General features: G+C 48.6%; 1 protein-coding gene across 1 annotated transcript; it reads right to left on the bottom strand.

Moving 5' to 3' along the window:
• Nucleotides 1–15,378: 15,378 nt before the first annotated feature.
• On the bottom strand, nt 15,379–17,677 carry CHST14 (carbohydrate sulfotransferase 14). Its single transcript, XM_037403131.1, has one exon. The coding sequence runs from the start codon at nt 17,562–17,564 to the stop codon at nt 16,479–16,481; it is 1,086 nt and encodes a 361-aa protein (XP_037259028.1). The 5' UTR covers nt 17,565–17,677; the 3' UTR covers nt 15,379–16,478.
• Between the last annotated feature and the right edge of the window lie 1,260 nt (nt 17,678–18,937).

Here is an 18,937-nt window from a genome sequence, read left to right as displayed (position 1 = left end):
TTCCTGATTCACATAAAGCGGGTTGCAAAATGGCTTCAGGGTGAAGAACTTTGTACTGTGGAACAGGAGGGGAAGTCTGGCCTCCAGCAGTGAGCAATATGATTTTTGCTGGTTAGGAAAGGAAGAAAGAAAGGAAAAGAGAAAAAAAAAAAAAGAAAGAAAAAGAAAGAAACCCCAGGAAAAATAGAAAGGAAAAAGAAAAAATGAAAAAAAAACAAAAAAAAGTGGGAAAAAAACCAGAAAAAGAAAGGAAAAAGAAAGATAAAGAAAAAAAAAACAGAAAAAATATAAAGAAAAAAGAAACAGAATAGAAACTAACTTTGACTGCAGCTTCAGAGTTTGGGAGGTTGCTCTGCTCTCTAAGAGCTGCTGCAACAGCTCAGCTGCAGGAGTTACATTGGCACAAAGCACATCAGAAAGCCACTTGGTGCTGAATTTCCAGACCAAGAAGAGCTTCTTGCTGTATGACTCCAACAGGGAACATCACGCCCAGTCACAGGACCATCCCAGCCTAGCACGGGGATGGGAGAGACATCAAAACACAGGATGGGGCCACAGGGACCATGCTACATCTCTGCGACAGCAGCTACCAGAGGGAACAGCAGGTGCCCAAAACCACTCTGAAAGATGCTTGCAACTATTAAAAGATCCATTAAAATAAGATGCAGGGCCCGTTCTTGCTATTGCAGGAAAGGGTTTTTTTAAATTATTTTAAGGAATTGTCTCATGTTTCCAAGATCAGGGTACATTCCCGCAGAGCTGCTTTGGCAAAGTATCTGGTGTGGTGCTGAGCACCAGGGTACACGTGGTGCTTTGGAGAGACTTTGTGCCATCACAACATCACCCAGTCAGAGCCGGGAATTTGCTGCCAAACCCAGTCCCAGCTCCCGCCTGGCTCCATTGAGCGGGAACAGCAGCCGCCCGGCAGCGCTGCTGCTCTTTGTGAACACGCAGTGGGGAAGAGCAACAAAAATATGTCCCCCCGCCTGGCGAGAAGAGGGCTTTTCAATAAAACAGATGCTTTTGCTGCCGCCCCAAACATCCCCACCTCCTCGCCACCAACGGTAGCCACTTGGTACGGCGTGAGCTTCGTTAAAAGCCTCCCAGCCCCTGCAATCATCCAGAACAACTTCATCCTCCCCAAAGGTCAGGCTCGCTGCTAGCAGGGCTCTAATCAGCTTAAGACCCACTTGGACTTGCTAATGAGCAATGGGAAGCGGGATGGAGGCGGTGGGACGAGCGAGGAGCGTGGGGATCCAGATATTTAAGTGCATTTATTATGTTTTCAAGTTTTAAATTTCAAGCTTTTGCTGTTTTCCCCCTGCCAGGCCCTTTCCCAGGCTTAGCTGCTGTTTTTCAAATGAGCCTGAATTGCCTCAATCGTGCTCCCTTGCTGTCAGAAAAGCAGAGCCGAGCTATTTATCCTTTACTCCTTACTATTATTTAGGCATCTTAAAAGTCTCAAACAGTCACAGCTTCAGCAGGGTTTTCATCAGGCACCTGTGCGTTGTTGCTGGTTTTAGCATCCCTATTTTCCTTCCCACCTGATGGTCCCCAACCGAGCTACAGCAATAAACATGATTTTGCTGGTTGCTCTGAGCTTATTTCCAAGTCACCATATGGTGGACGGGGGGAGGAAGAACACCCCCAGAGCTTTTAGGAGAGCAGAAGGACGCATTTAATCCCTGAAGTGTCCTGTTGTTTCCCGTTTCTTTCATTGCCCAAGCTCCCATCAGCAAACACCACTTACCAAAGTGGTCCAGCGCAGCTGCGATGCTGCCCAGCTCCTGAGCTGCTGTAAGGTGCAGTTCCCCACACTGGTCGCTGGTCCTCAGCAAAGAGCTCTGCAGCTTGCTGATAAACCCCACCGGTGCTTTTCTTTTAGTCCCTTTTGTAGCACAGCAAGGTTTCCGTGGCTCCTGTTAGCACTTCAGAGAGGTATAAAGCAAATTCATTGACCCTGGCTCGATATTGTGTCAAGCTGCACTAAAAGCAAACAGAAGAAGCAATTTGTAATTCTGTGGTTTGGGTCTGCAAAGCAAAAGGTTTTCAGTAAGTTTTAAAAACCAAGGGGTTTTGTTTTGTTTTGGTTGGTTGGGTTGGGGTTTTTTTTTGGGTTTTTTTTTTCCAGAAAAGGAAGCCACCTCATGTGTATATAAAGTGCAAAACAGACCTGGAAAATTCCCTAAAACCAAGAGGACGTCAGATATAACCGAGGCAGGAGACTCCTGCCTATTACGTGCGATGGAATTTCAGTTTTGGTTCCCAATCCTGCTAACGACATCCTTTGAGACCCTGAACACCCAGCACACCACAGTCCCTCTGACTGTTACAAGGCATGCAGGACTTGTGTGCATGAGAGGTTCAAATGCAACAATTTCTCTGGGGGTTATTCCCCATCTGATATTTGCTGTGACCTGCACTTTCAGATGTAAAAGTGCTCAAATACTCAAATATGTGCAAGATGTCCCCAAACAGGGTCAGCATCAACACAGCCCCTGGTGAGCCTTGTCCCTGTGATGTCTCTTGAAATGCTACCACCATTTGCACCAACTTGGAGTAAAAAGTACCATTTGGAGAGAATCTTACAATGCTTTAACCAGAGTTTTATGCACAGATGCAATACAATGGCACACACAAAAGCAGTCCAGTCTTTTTTTCCATTTTCTACGCCCTGGAATTTCACACAGAGCACCATTACATATAGTCACCTCTAATGCCTGGGCAGGTATCACCCTTTTGTGTGCCAATCCCTTGATTTTCCTGACGGGCATTGCTTAGGCAGGACAGAAGCCATCCTGTTGTTCTTGGGGTCTGAAACAAGCTCCTCACCCCTGGCAAGCTAGCGTGCATCAGTCCATATACCTCTGCTACAGCAGGGAGGCTTGTACCTCCGACACGGCACTGCCAGGGCCAAAGAGCATCCTCCGCCCATGCCTGCACAGCTGCAGGAAGGTTGCAGCCAGCCTCCTGCAGGGGTGAGCACTGGTGGCATGCATAGTATCCGAGGGGGTCAAGCTCGCTGCAGCCCTGCACTCCCCCCCGCACCGCCCCGTTACAGCCGCCACGCTCACAAGCACAGCATTTGCTCGTGTCTGTTGGAAGCACACGTTGCGTCAGTCGGAAATAGCTGCAGGCGTTGTTTTGCTTTATTTGTCAAACACTTTTTCTGGTGTCTACATTAACTTTTTTGTTTTCCCAATTGGACTGCAACCAAAACAGACACATAAATGCTGGGTGTCATAATGCCGTGGCTTCCTGCGGCCTCACTGGAACAGACCTGATTTAGAGCTGAAATAACTCGAAATTTCTGCTCATGCTCTGGTAAAACCATCTGTGAGAACTTGGGGTGCTGCTCCAGCTTTGCAGAGCTGCCCTTTCAGCTCCCGTCACAGACAACTGACCCATAAGCTCTGCAGACCCAGTTTGAAGTTTAAGGGCAAATAAAGAGATTTTTTGGCTCATGTATCACCAAAGAGACAGTGCAGGCAGCACTTGCCAGCGGCCGATGATGAAGCATAAAAATCCAACAGCAATGGGCGGCTGTGCTAGATGCTGGGATCGATCTGCAATGATTTATGGGCTTTATTTTTGGGAAAAAAGCAAGGCCTGGGAGCCTGCAGGGAGCTCTCGGGCTGGTTCAGCCAAGCTCTCGCCAGGAGTTACCCAGTGTTGAGCCGCATGGCTGTTCACACCAGAGATGGATGTCTCTGTGTTGCAACTTTGGGCCACAGCACTGAAGCACGCAAAGCATCTTCACTGAGCAGAGCTGCAGCCCAGCACCGTGGGGGCTCTGCAGTCCTGCCCACATCGCAACAAGAAAGGGGGAAAAAACCCCAAAAAAACAAAGTGCTGTTTGGTGCAGCAAAACCCCCCAGCTGCGGGCACTCATCTGGGCTGCAATGTCACCAGGAGCCTTGAAAGTATTACAGCTCTTTTCCCATGGTTGCTTCTCTATTATTCTTTTTAATAGCCTGTGACGCCATCGGTGCATACTGAAGTCATTTGCTGAATGGGACTCTAATATAAAGCATGCACTGGCAGCACCGAGGAACTTTGAAGGGATGGAAAAAATCACCCTCCTGCCTATTCATATAACGTGCACTAAGGAGATGGGAAAACCCAGGAGTTAAGGAGATTGGCAGAGCCTCTCTCACCCCTACATGGGTCTGCCCCTACAAAATGCTTCCCACAGCACTATTTAATACTCTGGGTGGGAATGCTGGGCACCCCTGGGTGCCAAGGGCATGGTGCCAGAGTCCCCCAGGGGAACCATTTGCTTTTTTCACACACAACTTGGAGGAAAGGTGGGAGCAGCCAGCCAGCCAGCTGCAGGATGCTGATGGAAAAGCACAGGGAGACAGATTTTCAACACGATGCTGTTCTCCCTCTCCTCCCTCTGGTTATACAGGGATATTTTCTTTTCTTTAACCACTTTATCAGTCTGTCTTTGAGAGGAAGCTGTAGCAACAAGTCCTACTTCACTGTAGCTGATAACTCCTGTTGGGAAGCGTAGGGCGATGAGTAATTCCCATCGAGGAAGAGCAGACCATGCTTTGGATTGGAGCTGTGCCCAGAGACCCCAACACGATGATCATTTCGTTCTGCAAAACTGGGACTCCATTCAGGTCATAAAAATGACATCTTTGCTCTCAAATCTCTTCCATGTGTGCGCTGGCGTGGTGTCTGCTAGAATGAGAAAAAGTCTGTCCTTTCCACAGGCGAACCTGACAAACCAGCCGGAGCATGAGCGAGCCAGCTGCGGCCCCCTCTGCTCAGCCATCAGCAGAGCTCTTGGCCAAAATCTGCCCTGAAGCCGTGTGGACGAGCTGTCCAAGGGAGCAGGTCCCCAGCAAGGACAACCTCCATGTGGTGCTGGTGAAGCAACAAAAGCTCCTTTAGCCCACCTTCACTTCAAGAGTCCAGGTGGAAGTTTGGTTGCTTAAAAGCCACTTCTATGCCTTACCAATCTATTTGAAAAGCCCCCATTTGATTTGAAGAGCTGGATCAGACCCAGACCCCTGGGATGCACCAAGCCTGACCTGTCCAATGCCAGTTCTCCAACGTCCCTTCCCAGCACTGATTACAAGCCCTTCGTTAAAGGACACGCAGGAGTCGGTGCAACAAGCATCTTGTATGGAGCTGCATTGATCTCTCCTGCTGGGAGCAAGAAGGTAATTAAGAGCAGCCTCTTCAGGCACCGCTTATGGGGAAGCAAGACACGTCTCCACCAGTGCTCTGCAGCACTCGCACGTGGACCCATCTGCCCACCCCCATTAAAAGGTCCAGCTCTGCTTCTGTCACCAAGCCAAAGCTTTAACACTTCTGCTCTTTCCTAATTGCCTCATTAGGCCATTGATACCTAAGCACTAATTGCTGATGGTCCACAAACCATTCAAAACTAACTGCAAGGAACAGCAGGCATGATTTTAACCAGTGGTGTTTTTTTTTTAATTATTTTTAAAACAAAACCACCCTCCCTTTTTTGCTGCGAGGTGGCTATTCCTCTAGCAGATGGCCAAAAAAGCACAGTTTAACGCAGCTACCTTGGGGTACATAGGAGGTGTGCCTGCAATACAAACTCCTTCTCCTCCATACGACCTTAGCAGGGGAGGTTTCTCTCTCCCAGACCTCAGCATCGCTCCTTCCCTTTAGCATCTTCATGGGTGCTTTACCGATCGCTTCCTTCTGGCATCAAGGTGAGCCGTGGCTTTGTGCCACCCTGTATTTTCCATCATAGCCAGAAACCCAATTTCTGTTCTCTCTCCACCTTCACGAAACACATCCTAGGGGATGCAAGAACTTTTTCCCACCCTTGTCTCCCACAGGGCCATGGAAAGATGTGACTCTCCCAACTAAACATCACGGGCAGAGTCACGTCCTTCAAAGCCACAACCCCACAGGCACTTTTTGGGGCTGTGTTGCAATTACCTGTGGCAAAGCCAAACCCTTTAACTCCTCATGTGGGGGATTATGAGGGATCAAAGGCACCAGGTAAGACCTTTTTTTCTCCCCTAATGTCACACATTTGAGAGTTGATGTAGTAAAAAAAAAAATCCATAACCGCTCCACTAACCCCAGAGCCACCCGAACCCTCTCTTTGCATGTTGGCAACGGCACATTCCGTTTTCCAGGCTGCCATAACGTGTTGCTTGCAGTTAATTTAGCCTTGATGCAAATGTGCTGGTTCTGAACGATGAAATTCTTCAGATTAAAATGCAGTTCTCTGAGATCTGGTCTAGGAGCTGCATGTCACTGTCCAATCCCAAATTTATACCTCACTTGAAATCAGGATTATAATTTCTTACCCAATTCCAATGTGGGGAAGACTGAGCTCCCTCTAAGATACACAGTCTTAAAATCCAGAATTCTTTCACCTTGACTTCAAGTCCCCACAAATAAATGGGTAAATGCTACCATGAATGAGAAGCCCATGTCTGCCACCCTTAGACCCACAGTCTATCATCCAGTTTTCCAATCATCCAGTGGCTGTTCTTGGAAATCATAGCACTTACACTGAATTCAGCATGTGTGATTTTTTTGGATAGTCCCTCCCAGAGACAAGATACATATTTGGTTTCTTCTTTTGAGCTCACTGCCTATTTTTAAACATTGTGCTGATGCAAAGAGAGAGCAAGGTCAACTCCTCGTGGCTTGGTCTACTGCCAAACACAATGGGTGGGCACCATACAACAGCAGGCAAGAGTCTTAGCCATGACTTTGTCCTCCTTTTCCGATTTCTTCATATAATTTCTCAAAGAATGAGTGTACTGCTGGACAGATTTTTCATTACACTGAAGAGGGCTGCTTTGGAATAAATCAAATGATTCAAACCCAATACACAGGAATAAATCTGCATGTAGGGCAACTCTGCTTGATTTGGTGGCACTAGTGCTGGAGAAAGAGCAGATGAGGTTTGTATAAGCCCTCTCCATCCAGTTATGATGCTTCTGTTTTCTCCATTTGTGGCTTTTTTAAGCCAAAGGACAAAATGCCAATAATAAGGGTATCTGAGGAAAATCATGTGGAGGCACGTGGGCTCCTGCAGAAGTTGTGCGACCGACAAGGTGTCCCCTCCTCCTTCCCACTGGCTCTGGGCCCGAAGATATTTTGCTCATGATGCAACTTCCATTATTTCTATAGCAACCATCTTTTGTCAGGTCTCAAGGCTGGAGATTTTTAACAACTCCATTTGCCAATTCAAGCCCCAGAAGGAAGTGGGCTGCAAAAGGAGAAAGTTCTCATTCAAATGCAAAATAGATGCAATAATAGCTGGGGGGGGGGGGGGGGGGGGGGGCATCGCTTAGGCATGTTGCTTTTCATCCAATCATTCCTCCTTTGCTTGGTTTATACAGTGTGAAAGAGCCTCATCCAGTGACAGTTTTGACACTGAAAGCCACGAAGTGCGTTGGGGCACTCAGACAATGCCAAGCCCAGCTGGCATGGGCCTGAATGAGATTTCCCTCTCCTTAATGAAAAGATATTGGCTTCAATGGGAGCTTTGATCTGGCTCTGCCAAAACCACCCTAGGGTCTCTTGGGAATGTGCTTGATGCCTCCTAGGCCCCAGCCCCTTCCTAGGCCAAAGAGATCCTCTGTCCTCCATCCCCTTCTTGCAAGAAGCATCAGCTTCCATCACATTGTATCTCAGTTCTCGACAAGCCTAAAATTAATGTCTGAAACGTGCCACAAACGGGCTTGTGTGTCATCCCACCAGGAAAAGAGGCCCGAGATGCCGGTGCTGCTGCTGAGCACTTGGTGCAGCAAAACCCCAGCCCGAGGGAACAGGGCTCATCACTTCTGCCCACCTACCGGCACACGGGGCTGTTACTGCTGCGAAATGAATGTTTTGTGCCAGTCTGCCGTCCTGCCTTCCCTAGCTCCTTGCTGGGATATAAGGACACCAGCTCATACCTGGCTCACTTGCAAATCGGAGTCATGGGAAACTTATAAGCCCCTCCAAAATCTCAGCCTAGACAATCTGTTGGCCTCATCCCTAATTTTTGCCCCAGAGGTCTCACCCAAACCAGCTCTGCCCTGCTTCCTAGGGTAAGACGAGTATTTATTCTCCCTAAGACAACTAACTTCATCAAAGTCAACCTCCTGCCAAATAATTTGGCTGTTCATTAGGAAAAGTAGCAAACTAAGAAGCATTTAGTGCCTGTGCAGTCACTTTTTTTGTTACTGCTTACTTCTGCAGCAGACTAGAGCCAGCAGCAGCCCTTTATGCCAACCTCTTTTCATTGAAGCCTTTTTCCTGTCATCTCCCAACACAAACCAGTACAGAACCAGGACAGGAAACAACCTCGATGGCAATGAAGGGGCAAGGAAGTGGAGCTGGCAGCTGGACACACAGCCTTTCCAAGGGCTCCCCAAAAGGAAGCTGTCTCCTGGGGACCAGAGAAACTTCAATCACTTTCATAAAATCTCATTTAAAACCTGAGGGTGACTATGAACACCAGTTCGAGCATCATGTGGCTTCCCCAGCTCCAGCAACAGCAGCTCTGGTGCAGTGGGCTCAGGTCCGTGCTACTCACCTCATTGCCTGCCTGGGCAATTAGATGAAGCATCTTTTGAATTGTAATCCTGCAAAGACAAAAAAGACCTGGGAAATGCAGACTTCCAAAAGGAAAGCTCTGAATATCCCACCCTTCCCTACAACCTTTTATAATGCCTTTGACAATGGCTTCGCTGTCCTTTTCCGGGACCTTTGTGGGTCTGACAGCAATGTCGGAGCCCTGCTGCCTTGACAAATCTTTGCTGATATCATTACCCACAAAAGGACTCTAAAAGCCTCTGTGGTGTTTTCACTCAATTAATGTTTTAGGGTTTTTTTTTCCCTTCACTGAATAAACTCTTCCATTACTCACATGGTTGCTGGGGCATGTGTGTGTACACTGAGCCGTGAGGAAAGCCCAGCTCCAGCCTGGAGGCTTTTGCAGGCTGCTCTGCTGGGCACTTGTGTCAGGCTCCAGCTGATCTTCCAAATGCATCCCCAGCTTGCTTTCTTTTCCCTCTAAACACCCCAATCTCAGCAAAAGCAAAACAGGAAAGATGCCTGCCCTTTGAGACAACAGCAGCATGACATCAAAGTGCCATCCCAGTGCCTTTTTCATCCAGTATTTTAATCTTTATTGGCTTTGCTACCCTTTGGTCCTGCATTGCAGGAGGGCAAGGCAGGGCATGCTCTCATGAGTTAACCAAAAAAATCAGGCAGGGGTGCTCACCTCATTTCAAGGGTGGACAGCCCCTGGACACAGGACTGGCCTTTTTGGGTGCATTTTCATCAACAGATAGCACAGGAAGCAGCTCTGTTAAAGAGCAAAGCCATGCCTGAAGCACACAAATAAAAACTGCTGTGGTTTTCTCCAGATTTTCATCTTGCTGTTGCATGCAGATACTATTTAAGCCTTGCACACAAAGGCAGACCTGCAGTAAAATTTTTACATCCACCTGCAGAAAGAAAACAGCAGAAAGGGTAGACACACTCTGGACAAACAAAATGCACTGGTGGGATACACATTAAAATCCTGCCTCACCAGATTCACTGAGGAAAGCTTCATTTGACGCCAGGGAGGTCAGGATTTCAGTCCTGCGTTGTACAGCAAGGCTAATCTGCAAAAGATGTTGAAGAAATGAGTCAGGCTGTGAGCAAGGAGAGGGAACGCAGATACTGCCCCAACCCACATCCTCATCTGGTCTGGCGAGACATCTTGGGGTGCAATCCAGCCCCTGGAGACACCTACTCCTGCACTAGGCAGAGGGATTCAGGACCATTCAGCCTCTACCTGGGAGCTACTGGAGGGGAAGCCAGATCTAAATGTGTCTGCAGAGGGATATGTCGTACCTTGAGGACATCTGTGACCTTCATCCCATCCATCCCGGGAGGCTGCTCCTTGCTGTGCTGCTGAGCAATGTCACCCATTAACACTACAACCGAGAGGTTCATGCCCCTATTTCTTTTGGTCTTTTTATAAAAAGTTGTTAGGAAAGCAAGCTGGTATTGATTTGGCTTCATCCACGAGTGAACTCAGCCCAAAAACCCAAGATAAACTTTCTTGCCACTGCAGGATAAAAAAAAAAAGGACACTGCTCATGCACACCCTGTTACACAGAGGGCTGAGCAATTTATCTGTGAATCAGGTAAGGGGGAAGCTACAGTTTTGTTTTAATAGCTCGTTGCATTTTTATAGTGCCTTAGTTCAAGGCTTTCAAGAGATTTTACAAATTCTATTTACCTCTCGGTCCTTTTACCTCTTTACCTTTACCTCTCGGTCATGGGGTTTTGGCTAGGTTTTGATCCAAGAACTGTTTCTGTGGTCTGCTCAGAAGCAGCCCAAAGGCAAAAATACCTCATTGAAGGACCCATCTCACCAAGTTTCCTCCATCAGGCACCAAAATCTTGAGAAAACCACCCTGTTCAGTTTGCCCTAAGCTGCAGTCCCTGCTCCCAGTGTGTACAACTGAAAAAGCACCTCTAAAACCAAAGACAGCCCCCACCAAAAGAGTATAGATGCGAGTCCTCAAAAACAATGCAGGAGCCTCTGATTATAAGGAAATCCTTCAGTACAGCTCAGACCCTCAACAACAAGACACTATCAATAAGCCCTGAGCAGGTATGTATGGGATACCGACTCCACCAAAATCTCTCAGCCTCATTAAACACAATAGATCTCTCAGAGACATTCTCTTTTGGTTCTTTCAAAGTCCTGTCTGCAACGAAAGGAATATCCCAAGGATTGCTCATGCTTCTGCATTGAAAAAGAAATGCAGCTAAAAGCAAGAGACACTGTCTGCGGTGATTTTCCTCTGGCATAAAGAAGGCTGAAAACCAAGAGGAGCAGAAGCAAAGCTGCCTGCCTTCTGCAGGCATTAAAGCAGCCGTTCATGGCACTGCTTACTCCCGCCGTGTTTCAGAAAGCTTTATTCCCCTTAGAGACGGGGTCATGGCTAACAGCCAGCAAGGCGACTGGCAGTGTTAATGCATTTACTTCAGCACCAGTGCCTGGCAAGGAAGGAAGTTATTTCTGCAAAAGCAATAGGAAAAGCCCCACAGGAAAGAGGAAAAACCTGACATATGCCCTGCAGCTCAGCGTGGAGACCAGAGGGAACATGTTTAAAAACCTTTTCTTTCTGCAAGTGGCTGACTGCAATGAGCCTGGCTCAGAAATTCAAAGACACCAGGTTGCAGATGCTGAATTTTAGCTCAGCGAGGGTTCCTCATCACGAGAGCTGGCTCTGCTGCTGGTGGCTGATGCACCCTCCCAAATCATCCAGGCTGAAGTAATTTCTTCTGTGTGCAGTGAAACCACTGAGCTTTGATACCCACTCCCAGCACTGCACTGCAAAAAGCCAGCCACTTGGGGTTTAGGTAGGCTGAAATGAGGCTTTGCAGGCATAACATGGGAATCAGTAAACAAGATGACACACAAGATGAAATTTTTGCAACAGCAAAGGATCCTGACCTGTCCCTCACCCTTGCCCAAAGGGGAATACCAAACGAGCAGCTCCAAATGCCAAAAATCAAATGGCTTTCCTCTTCTCCACTGCTGCAGTCCAAGCACAGTGCTGAAGGTACTAAACATGTTTGGTGCAATTATTTAAAGACCACAAAGACAGAACAGGGATCACTTTCCCACACCTCTCAGAAAATGCCCTACATGCTGGTTAATCACCAGGAAACGGACCTTCCCTCCCACGTGCAGAGGTTTTCCCACACGCCAGTGGCCATTCCTGATGGCAGGGCTCGGAGTGGCGGTACTCCCAGCACTGCAGGAATCGGTCATTAAGCAACTGAATACATGAGTCTCATTTCACAGGAAGATCATCTTAACCAGACTTCTTCATGAGCAAATAAATCAATCCCAGGTGTAACAGACGAATTCTGAGAAATAACCCAGGAAACAAATAAAACCCAATAATCATGACGACAGGTTGAAATTGCCTATTTTTGGTTCTTTATGTGGGGCAATAAAATGCTGTTTTCTGTTTGTATGTAGATAAACCACATTGACTGTACTGAACTTCTAAAGCAGAGAGACATCCCAGAAATCAGCACAGCATAAATGCATGCCTGTTTAAATAGGGAATTCTTTGTGATTTCATCCTGTAACAGTGAGTTACAACAATTTAGGAAGCTGATAATGGGCTTTGGAAAACGTTGCTTGCTTGCTGTTGAGTCTTTTTTTGTCTTTTTTCCTTTCAGGAAAAATAAATGGCAACAAATTGGACAGACAGGAACACACAGGACAAGGTGGAAAACAACACACCACATGGTGATGGACCGTTATCTTCCAATGCTGGATCATTAAATCCCTGAGAAAAAGGATTTTATGCCCCTGTCCTCTCTCCAGCACAAAACCTCATAATGTATTCCTCATAATACATATAACAACATAATAAAATATAGAAATGTATTCCTACCTGGAGTTAGGAGCAAGTGTTGCCAGCAAGCAGCCCAGGACTGAATGTGCACCAAGCTGCAAATTAATGCCATGAGCCAGGTATTTGGCAACACAAACTTGGGAAACTTGACCTTACAAAAGAGATTTTACCTGCTAGACTCATCCATTGCCTTCTCTGATCACTGCTTTTCCTAAACAAGTCATTAAAGTATCTATAAAACACCTTGGAAGTTTCCTTGCAATTAGCAGCCAAGCGCTAGGATAAAATCACCTATTTGGGTGCCTTAGTCACCTCAGGGTGATGCAAATGGCCACGAGATGGAAAAGGCCGATTTCTTCTCTAGTAGAAAAATATTAGCAGAGGACAGTTTCAGCACCATTGGGACTAAAGGGACCTCTGTGGAAAAAGCATCACTTCACATCACAGCGGCCAAGTGCACTCAGCTCTGGAGATTTGCAGGTGTTGATTCAAGGGAAAGAGAATTCACCAGGTCCCAGTTCATCACCAGCAGTCACACGATGAGAGTAAAGCACTCAATTCCTTTCTGCGACACTGTGTTAAAACGGCAAGTGCTGTCAGCATCAAAAGGACACAATAAGTTAAGTTCTCCTCTCAGCTTTGGGTGAAACAGATTAGCAGGTCCAAGAGTTAGCAGAGAAGTAGGAAAAAAAACATGGACATAAATGGCAAAAACTGGTAAACCACTTCTTGTTTGGTTTTAGGTAAGCAGGCCGAGAAGGGACTTATGACAAATTAAAATAAAATAACATTGTGGTATTTTAGGGGGGAATTAGGGGTAGGGGAAACAGGGGTATATTAGAGGGAATCAGAAGTTCTCTGTGTAACAAAGTGGAATAAAACTGCCAGAGTGTCTACGTACCCAGGCATGTTTCTACAGGGAAAACATGAGAACAGCAGGGTCAGGGCTAGGATTTATCAACACAAAATTAGAAAAAAAAGTGAGGGAAATGTAGTAACAAAACCCCAATGCCAAAACCTCAAGCTGTTTACTTGGGGAAGTTTGGGGCATTCGGTACAGTGTTGAGGCTTAAGAAAACATAATTCAAAAAAAGAAAATATCACCTTTTTACTCTGCTGGGTACCTGCAAGCAGGCAGACAGAAAGGCGGAAAAAGGAGCTGCCAAACTGGAACAGATCAGAAAGCAGAAACGTGAAAACAGTTTGATTAAACCAAAACAGTTTGTAACTTTACAGTTTCCTCATCATTTGTACCTGAGTTTCTAGGAAATCCCCTCCTCCCTGCTTTCGTAGATGTTACCCCTGTCCCTGCTTTCCAGGTCCTGCAGAGGAGGGCCAGATCCTGCCCGGCATCTCTTACCTCCAGCAGTTGCTGTCAGCTTTGGTATTTGCTCCTGATTTATTCCACACCGGGGAAACACCTGACAAAAGAAAGAGACGATGCAGCTGCTGAGGGAGATTACTTTTTCTTCTTCCTACTCAGCCAAAAGCTTTCTCAGGAAATTGTATTATTGGCCACGGATAAAATGAAGTACCGCTAATGGAAACCTAATTGATTTTTCATTTATGCTGACTTGCAGCAAAGAGATAAGAAAATCAAAGGTAGTCCTTAACCTCGATCGTGTAAGAGAAATAAGGTTTAGAGATCCCTGACAAAACACCCGCCTCCGCTTCAGCTTTTGGGAGGCTTTTCCACACTCCATACAGTTTTGCCAGATACAGGACAAACTTCTGCCCAAGCTATGAGGTTCTGCCTACATTAAAACTCTCCTTACAGGAAGGTACAAGGAGGTGGGAGGCCATTTGCTTTTATATAAAGAGAAAAAGGTATATCTTTACTGGATATCAGTGATACCCAGTAAAAGAATGAGAGTCAAAGAAAAGCAAAATCCTTCTGTGTGCAGTAGACTAAGAGGACAAGAGAGAAAAAATTTAACATAGAGAACAGAAGCTGCAGCAGATAAACAACTGGCACAAACCTTTCCAACTACCAAGAAATAAACATTTAATTAAAAAGCCAATTGCTAAACAAGCAGGAAATGTTCCCTCAGTTTCACAGAAGCAGACAAAGATAGTAAAGTCTAACCAGCTTATTCCCAGCTAGAGAGACCTGAAGGTCAGGCTTAATTAAAGACCACCCCACCACCAGCATCTGTTCTACAAAACAAAATCAGATTCCGCACTGGTACCTGGTACCTTTGGCTGGAGAACAAGACAGATCTCTAGCTCTTTGCACACTGGCACCAAACCTTCATGCCTCATCACCTAAATCACTGGGGACAGACAGAAATTTTGCAGGTTTTAGACTGGGCACAAGAGCAGAAAAGCCAATTTCTAACCCATTTTTTATACAGGATAGGTCGCTGCACAGGCAAAGACGCAGCCAGGAGCTGGAATCCACGAATGCACCAGTCACTGCTCTCCTGCCCAACCACAATGCCATTATCTAAAGTAAAAATCATTCAAAGCTCGGTCCCTGACTTCAACCAAAGGAGACAAATGATTTTGCCAGGAGTTCATAGGTACAGTAAACCTATTTAGTTAAGTCATGCCCTAAGCAGGAATTTTCACCCCACTGCTTTGAGTTTGCCTGGATGCGGCTAGATGCCCTTCTTTCACACAATTTCACAAATGCTAAAGAAAACACCTCAATTTTTCTTCCCTCTTTTTGAGAGATTAATCCCAGGAAAGCACCAGCTCCCCACAGTATCCATAATCCATCCCTACTGCTCTGCATCAACTCCACAGCAGTTAGACGCCTATTTTGCTGCTGCCTGCCGCTTTTCATCCAATTGCCCGTGTCACGTAATCGTCTCATCATTTGACTCGGATGCATTTCTTTCTCCACTTGTTACCACTGCTCCAGCCCTTAAAACACAAATTAATCAAGGCAGGGACTGCCTATTCATCTTACTTTCACACCATGGCTTAGCACGAGGGGCTGAAGGCCTCTCCAATAAATACTAACATCTAAGGAAAAGCACTAAGCAACAGATTAATTCATATAAAAACTTTATTAGAAATGAGGACAGAGCCTCCCAGGAACAACATTCTACATTATCTCCCAAACTTTTACAGCGTAACGGCCATAATTAAATACAAGTAGCTACAAAAACGGTTTGCGCATCTATAAAAGAAGGGAGAACTAATCCTCAAATCGCCATTGCTTCAAACATGGCTGGAGAAAGTGTTTTTCCACAATGGTTTGCACGCACACAGGCACAGACACCCACCGAGGCTGGGAGCTGGCACACTGCTGGTGGGTGTCTCTGTTGCTTTCTGTCCTAGGAACCAGGACGGGGTTTGATCTTACCAGAAGTCTGTATTGCTTTAATTCAGAGAGAGAGAGAGAAGAGCAAATCGTTATGGCTTGATATTGCATCTGATATGTTCTGCTGGGTAACTAGCTGGTACTTTCAAATCTTAAAATTGCACAAAAGTGAATATTACCCTATCACTAGTTTTATTTCAATGGTAAATAATAATAATAATAATAATAATGATGAAAAAGAAGTACTAGTGTCACAGAAAAAAAAAGACCAACATCATTTAACCACCATCTACAGATGAAAAAAATAAAGGATAAATAGGGCCTAGTTTATAAAAGCCTTTTCTTCTACTCACACCCAAAAAACTATCTCCTGTCTAATCCAGGACCAGTTTTAAAAGTGCTAATTTGTTATGAGCGCACTAACCGCTCTATTATGATTGCAATTCAGCCGCATGCTACTTAGTACAAAACACCAAAAAAGAGAAAAAATCCTTGAAATATATCAATTTCTCATCCCTTACAGATGTTTTCCATGTTGTGCCATAAAAAAAGAACTTAAAGCAAAATAGATATACAAAAGCTACTGTGCTCAAGTCAGCGGCATATGTACATGTTAAAATCAGAACAATACAAAAAATGTTCTAGTAGCAAAGGCAATATATAATATTTTATATAAACAGTGTTTGAAAAGTTTAAAATTAGGAAACAATGCATAGAAGACCGCGTTTCACAGGCCCTGCAGCAACGCGTACTGGCAGCAATGGCTGCAGTAGCAAATCCTTGCAGCGAAGGCAGAATTTACACCAGATCCCGAAATGAACAGCTCATTGCCTGCAGAATTCGCTGGTTATGTTGGGAAGGGGATAGGCAAAGAGGGAGAAATCCAGGATATATTTTGGTAACAGCTCTTTTATCAGTCGGCGCTGGGTGTTGCACAGGTAGTAATGGAGCGTTTCTGCTGTCACAGGCTTGTACCAGGACTGCCGCTCAGGGAAGCGGACGAAGGATGGCGACTGGACTTGCTCGAGGACGTAGTTGGCATCGGCGTTCAGCCGCTCGTAGGAGCCAATGAAGTCGTATCTCACGGCGCAGGGCTGGCACAGGTTGTAGATGGGCATCCAGTGCTCGTTCATCCTCTCCGCCTCCTCGTCCAGGAGGTACCGGAGAAACTCGGAGAAGGTCACGTCATCGCCCGCTGAATTCCCCCCATTCTTCCGATACCGCCTGACAATCTCCACCCCGTACTTCTGCTGGTACTCCTTGATCTCCCCGAATTTATTCCTGTAGGCCGACAGCAGCCTCTCCATGGGGTTTCGCACAAAGATGAACTTGTAGTAGTTCTTCAGGCGGTAGCTGATCTCGTCCGGCTTCATGTCCCCCAGGAACACCAGATCACTCTTGTGGTCCATCTTCAGCTTGACGTCAACGCTCTCCAGCGCCCCGTCCAGCACCTTCAGGATGCGCTTCCAGTTGGAGCAGGCCACCTTGGGCACATAGCAGTACAAGAAGCGGTACTTGTCGCTGACGAGGAGGTGGCGCAGGACCGTGCGCCGCTGGCCGGCCGGCAGCTCCCAGACGCTGCGGGGCATGGCCCGCTGCCCGCAGACGGCCCGGATGGTGCGGTTACGGATGTCCCGCAGCACCTCGTAGTCCAGGTCGCCGGGAGCCTCCCCCGCGCCGCCCCGCCGGGACAGCTCCCCGGCCGCCGGGTGCAGCGGCGGGGGCTTCACCTCGGCCAGGATGCCCTTCTCGATCATGAGCAGCAGCCCGCTGGAGGCCAGGATCACGCCGAACATCAGCATGGAGGGCAGCAGCACGGTGCCGCCGCCAGCGCCCCGCAGGCGGGCCCGGCTGCGGCCCGCGGCGGCCGCCCGCCTCACCTCCCCGGGGAAGGGCGGCCGGGGGAACATGGCCTCGGAGGTCGGCCCGCCGCCTCAGCCGCCGCGCCGCATGCCGGGGGCGGAGGGGGCGCCCGGCTGCCGCTCCCGCCCGGCTGCCGCTCCCGCCCGGCTGCCGCTCCCGCCCGGCTGCCGCTCCCGCCCGGCTGCCGCTCCCGCCCGGCTGCCGCTCCCGCCCGGCTGCCGCTCCCGCCCGGCTGCCGCTCCCGCCCGGCTGCCGCTCCCGCCCGGCTGCCGCTCCCGCCCGGCTGCCGGCGCCCGGAGCGAGGCGGGCCGGCGGCCGGCAGTGACGGCCGCGGGGGGCGGGCTGCGCCGGGGGACGGCGGACACTTCGCGGCGGCCCCGCCCCGCATCGCCTCCCTCACGGGGCCGGGCCGGGCGCAGCCCCCGCCCCTGGGGCGGTGTCGTGCGGGGTCCGGGGCCGGCCCCGCTTCGGGGGGGGGCGCCGAGTGTCGCCTGGCAGCCCTCTTCCCCCAGCACGGCTCAGACGGAATTGCGATAGAAGCCCCCGGGCGTTGCGCCGAGTTACAGGGCGCCGCTCGCAGCCCAGCGCTTCCCAGCTCCTGTTTCGCCTTTCTGTGGCTACGTGCAGTGATGCAAGCCTTAATCAAACGGCCGCGGTGCGTTTTCTACAATACCGGGCCAAACTAACCTTCATTCGTTGTCGGGCCGTTCACCACCGCGCGGAGCCAGCAGCCCAGGACGGGCGGTGCAGGGCTCCCGCTGACGGCGCCGAGCGCTGCGGCTCCTCGGTGCCTCCCGCCCGCCGCAGCCCCCGCGTTAACCCCCGGGGACGCTCCCCAACAGCGTCCCGGCCCGAGGCACAGCACCCCCCGGCCTGGCACCCCTGCCTCAGGCACAGCACTCCATCCTGGCACCCCTACCACAGGCACAGCACCCCCGGGCCTGGCACCCTCACCTCAGGCACAGCACCCCCAGGCCTGGCACCCCGGCCTGAGGCACAGCACCCCAGCCTGGCACCCCCGCCTCAGGCACAGCACCCCCCGGCCTGAGGCTCTGACCAGCCAAAGGAGCAAGCAGCCCAGCCAGGGGCCCCTCCGTCGGGCCAGGTTGGCAGCCTGAGCGGCCCTGGCACTACATCGGTGATAAAGATGCCATTTCTGCCTACAGCCCTTTCTGGAGCAGAAACCATGTCATACTGGCATTGTTCCGTGTACTTTCCTTCAGCGCGTTTTCAGAGCGTCCCACAGGGCTTGTGCGCCTTAACTAGTCTTGCAGGGACTCTCCGTCAAAAGCTTTCTTAACATCAAGAGAAAAACAGCTTCCACTTAAGTTTTCTTTGATCAAAAGCCAAGAGCATTTTGTCAGCCAAGGCAGACAAAGCATTTGTAGTGAAGTGTGAGAGCCTGAAGCTAGATGATTTT

This window comes from Falco rusticolus, chromosome 10 (genome assembly GCF_015220075.1).
Source record: "Falco rusticolus isolate bFalRus1 chromosome 10, bFalRus1.pri, whole genome shotgun sequence".
NCBI lineage: Eukaryota > Metazoa > Chordata > Aves > Falconiformes > Falconidae > Falco > Falco rusticolus.
The sequence above is the reverse complement of the archived record's forward strand: the minus strand, read 5'-3'. Positions and strand labels throughout refer to the sequence as shown.